We start from the raw sequence: 4,902 nt of genomic DNA on the forward strand, positions 1-4,902 counted from the left end.
GTGCTGAGGGATCCCTGTTTGGCTCTAACACTCTCTTGCACCTGCCCAGGTGGCCGGATGGGGTTACTGTATTTCTCCCCTTGCTGATGCCTTTGTTGCCCAGGGGGTGCCAGGCTCTGGTTGCTGACGTAACCTCCAGGCCAATCTAAGGATTTTAACTTCCCTGCTTTAAGGCCTTTTTGACTCGCTTCCTCTGGTGAGATCATGTGATATTGACACGTTTCTCTTTGTTTTCTTTTTAGAGAAACTCCAGGCTGAGTTCAGTAAGTTCCATTCCTCCCAGTATCACCTTGTCTGACATTATCTCCTGTTCAGCCCTTCTGTGTTCAGGGGCGTTCTCACCCCTCTGTCTGTGCTTGGTTGCAGGGTGGAGAATCGCCCAGACCTACGCAGGTACTGTACATCCCACCGATATTTTATCCAGGGTGAGACCCCTCCTCCCCCTGGGGGCTCTCTGCTCCCATCCCTGCCCAAAGCATTTTCCTATGACATTCAATAGGCTAGAAGCAGCAATGTCACTGGGGCAGATGGAAAGGGGCAGACGACACCCGGGTTTATTGCAGGGCAGGGACACGCCCCCTGTTGGAAAGGGCTGATTGGTGAGGAAATCCTGACCCTGCTGTCAGCTGTCCAGGGCGGACATTCTCACCTGTCCATAACTGGCACTGAGCTTCCCAGCTCTCTCTTCCCAGCCACAGGATTTGCATGCTCAGACCGGGCTCTAGCCCACAATTTCCTCCTAGCATAACATGGCCAGACAGGAGCTGTTCTGTGTCTATGGGTTTGGGGCGAGGAAGGCCCTGTCCCCATTGCAAGAGCAGACGGGTTTTTATAATCAGCTTGTGACACTCCCCAGACCCAGTTACAGCAAATTGTGTCCACACGGCACCTTTTCTGCCTCACAGCTGTGGCTGAGCTGTGTGTGTGTATGTGTGTTTGCTCCTAGCATGCTGCCTGGCTATGTGTGCACTGGTGCATGCTGGGAGAGTCTGGGGCAGCTCCAGCAGGGGTCAGAAAGCCCAGGGTCCATGCACACACATTGCAGCACCACTGGCCCAGGGGTCCCTGCACAGAGCACAAACACTGCTGGGGGGCCTGTTAGGGTCGCCACCTCCAAAGTCCAAAAAAACGGGACATCTGCCTGCTCCACATACACCGCATGTCCCCTCACCCCGGCACTGTCTGCCCAGCCCACCCTGGGAGAGCGCCCAGCCCCCGCAGTCTCCTGCCCTGGTGCTGCACGAGGTACCAAGCAGGACATGGCAAGCAGGACATGGCACCAGATCCCCCCCCCCCCCGCAGCGGTGACCCCCACAGTCCATGCCTGCACGGTGGTGAATAGGCCCTGCTAGCCCAGAGCTCCCCATCTCACTCCCTGCTCTCAACCTGCCCCGTCCCCAAGGCTCACAGACACTCTGAATCCAGGCCCCCTCTGCGCCGGCACTGCCCTCCGCAGCTCCCCACATCCCACAGCCACGGACACACCCGGCACTTGTAGACACTCCCCACATTAGCCCTGATCATCCCCCCCTGCCTGTGACCCTGAACTGCTTTCCCCTACAAGGTCCCCTCAGCGCTCTCCAGCCTGGGGAGAAAACGCTGGACATTTCAGACCAATCTGGCCGGGCGCAGGAAGAAAATCGAGTGTTTGACTTTGGGAAAAGTCTCATGTTATAAACACAAAGGGTTCGTTTACACGGCCCGCGGCAGCGAGTCTCAGAGCTGGGGTGACAGACGTGGGGTTTGCACCATGTAATTTAAATTAGCTGTGTAGACGTGTCTGGGACTGAAGCTTGGGCTCTGGGGTGTCTGACGTGGGGTCCCTCAATCTCTGCTGCTGCAGACGCCCCTCGGTGTCTAAATAGTTCCCTGGGGCCAGCCCCTCCTTTCACTCCCCCTCTGCCTCCCTGGGCCTCCTCTTCCCACTTAGCCCCCCTGAAACCCGCCCCTCCCATCACCCCAATCTGCCCCCTGGCACCTGCCCAAGCCCTCGCTCTGCCCTCCGGTCATCACCCCTGCCCTAGACACCCCAGCTGCCCCTGGCTCCTGCCTCACTCTGTGCCCCTGGTGCCTGCCCCTTCCCTCCCCCCTACTCCTGGCACCTGCCCCACTCCTCCTCCCCCCACCCCTGGCACCTGCCCCTCCTCTTCACACCCCTCTGCCCCCTGGGTCCTGCCCCTCCCTTCACCCCCTGCTGTTCTCCTCGTGTCTGTTCCTTCCCTTGCCCCCACTGCCCTTGTGCCTGCCCCTCCCCTCTGCCCCTCCGATCATCAGCCTATCCCCTCCCCTGTCCCTGGGCTGCCCTCCCCTCCCCTTCCCCACCCTCCCTTTCCCCACCTTCTCACCTCAGCCCCCTCCCCTGCTCCTGCTCTCCTTCCCCTCAAGTTCGCTCCCATGGGCAGACGGCCCCTGACTCCCCTTAATGGGCAACAATCCCCCCGCCCCCACAGCAATTAACGGGGATGCAGATTAATTTCCCTTTGATCCCCGTGACCAGCCCCTGCCTGGCCCTGACTCTGTGACTCTCTCCCCAGTGGACGTGACTCTGGATCCAGACACGGCAAATCCTAACCTCGTCCTGTCTGAAGATCGGAAACGTGTTAGACTCGGAGACACACGCCAGGATCTGCCTGACAATCCTGAGAGATTTGACAGTCGTCCCTGTGTGCTGGGCGCTGAGGGGTTCCCGGGCGGGAGGCGTTACTGGGAGGTGGAGGTGGGAGACAAGCCTGAGTGGGACCTGGGGGTTTGTAGGGAATCTGTGAGCAGGAAGGGGTGGGTCACACTCTCACCTGGGAATGGATACTGGGCCGTGTGGCTGTGGGATGGGGAATATGAGGCGCGCACCTCCCCCAACACCCCCATTCCCATGAGCATCAGGCCCAGCCGGGTGGGGATTTTCCTAGACTATGAGGCAGGCGAGGTCTCATTTTACAATGTCACTGACAGGTCCCGGCTCTTCACTTTCACTGGCACCTTCTCTGGGATGCTTCGCCCTTATTTCTGTCCTGGTTACAATGCTGGGGGTGAAAACGCGGCTCCCCTGATCATCTGCCCGGTCCCAGCCCAGGCCGGAGGGAATCTCGGTCCCTGACAGCGACACCTGCACAGAGACTGTCCCCTCCCAGCGCTGAGCAGCCCCCAGGCCTGTGCCCAGGGGAGGGTCTAAAGGGCATCACCTGCCCCCCCCGCCCGCCACCTGCCCCTCAGTTCCCAGCACTAGGCCTGTCACAGGGGGGAGGAGAGAGGGGCAGAGAAGGGGGTGGGGAAAACTAGCTGCTGGGCTGGGGGGCTGGGCAGGGGGTGTGTGGTTTGCATCGGAGGTAGAGGCTGAAAATGGGGTCTGGAGGGGGCTGCAGCAGCAGGAAGGGAAGAGCCCAGCTGACATAAGGAAGACTCTGGGGGCATGTAATGTGAGGGGAGGGGAGAGACCCAAAGGAGGAAGAGCCCCTGACATAAATGACGGGGGGAGGGAGGAGCCCAGTGAGTGCGACGGGACCAGTGAGCGAGGGGAAGGTCCCGGCATTTCCTGCCCTGGGGGAGTCTCTGCCCATGGAGGGGGGAGTGAAATGGCCACAGGGGGCAGCGCGGGGGCAGGGGTGAGAGTGCTGGGGGGGCCCTGCTGTATGGGCCGCTCAGCGGTTCAGCCTCAGCCTGTGAGGGGAGCTGGTCCCAGCACGATGGGGGAGGGTGGGGAGTTGGGGGTGGGGAGTCGGTAGCTGGGCCAGGGGAAGGTGGGTGAGAGCCCAGCCCAGGGCTGTGTGAGCGAGGGGCCTCTACCTCAGACTCTACCTCCCGCAGCAGTTCCGAGCTCTGCGAAAATTCATTAGTTTGAAATGTGGAAGTTCATGGAGACAGAGGTTACAGGAATAGAGGGGGGGGGGTTGCTGTTCCCAGGTAACATGAGGCAGGCACGGGCACCACCCACCTGTACTGGTGCTAGGACGACAGCTCCCTGCTGAGGTATAAATGCCCTAGGACACCCTAGGGATAGCAAAGCTCTTAATGACTTTTCACAGGCTGAGGTAGAAAGGCTGGGGACAGTGACAGCCTCACAGCACCATTGCAGGACCCTGTGGAGTCTCTCTGCACTTCCACTGTGTCTGCAGGGGAGATAAAACAGAACCTAAGGCCAGTAAATCGCTCAATTGTTGTCTGAGCGTCAGGGGCGACAGCTGCAGGGTCATTCTCCCGGCACAGATCACAAATCCCTCTCACTCCTGCAGCACCTCTGGGAGGGGACATCTGGGTGAATAAGTTCACAGTCTCTCGTGCTGCCCTTTACTTTTTGGAATAAGGCCGCTCTCTGCCTCCCAGTCACCCGCCGCAGTGCAATGTCCTCAAGAGTCTGCACAGCCTAAGGGGCATGTAGAGGGGACACCTGTCCAGATTCCCCAGGTGCCCCCTGCTAACCTTTCTGACACCATGTCAGCACCTCCAAGGCACAGCAAAATTGCAAAGCCGGACTGGGAACACAATTTCCAACCCACCTTCTGTTATGCCGATAGAAACACACGGGATCTTTTTCAGGGGGCAAGGTGATATGCCACGCTTATTCTGAGACTGCACAATTGGAGTTTCAGTTACAATATGGAATCATGTCCGACTTTGGTTACAATGTGATAGAACAAGCAATTAAAAAGAGTTACTTTAGTTATAATGTTAAAGAATGAATACTTTGAAGGAATGGTACTTCTGTTGGTGGCAATAAGGAAATGAATCACTTAAAAGATAATTTTATAAAGGCAATTTTTATAACAATTTCTATCAGTGACAATAAGAGCACAAGTGACAAACAACAAAAGGAGAAGGAGCAAGTAACTGAAAGACAAATAACTGAAAGACAGCTTTATCAGTGATAGCTATATTGATACCGAAGGGTGGCTTTAATAGCAGGTGAAG

At 57.7% G+C, this 4,902-nt stretch overlaps 1 protein-coding gene across 1 annotated transcript; it reads left to right on the forward strand.

Moving 5' to 3' along the window:
* Positions 1-242: 242 nt before the first annotated feature.
* LOC137159804 (E3 ubiquitin-protein ligase TRIM39-like) lies at positions 243-3,094 on the forward strand (the record flags this gene model as incomplete). Its single annotated transcript, XM_067558272.1, has 3 exons — positions 243-263; positions 367-393; positions 2,535-3,094. Coding segments are annotated over 3 exons (608 nt in total), but the record flags the coding sequence as incomplete, so codon positions are not given.
* Positions 3,095-4,902: the final 1,808 nt, after the last annotated feature.

The sequence above is a fragment of the Emydura macquarii genome, unplaced genomic scaffold, assembly GCF_026122565.2.
Source record: "Emydura macquarii macquarii isolate MOO-44397 ecotype Brisbane River unplaced genomic scaffold, CSIRO-AGI_Emac_v2 contig_1920, whole genome shotgun sequence".
Lineage (NCBI taxonomy): Eukaryota > Metazoa > Chordata > Testudines > Chelidae > Emydura > Emydura macquarii.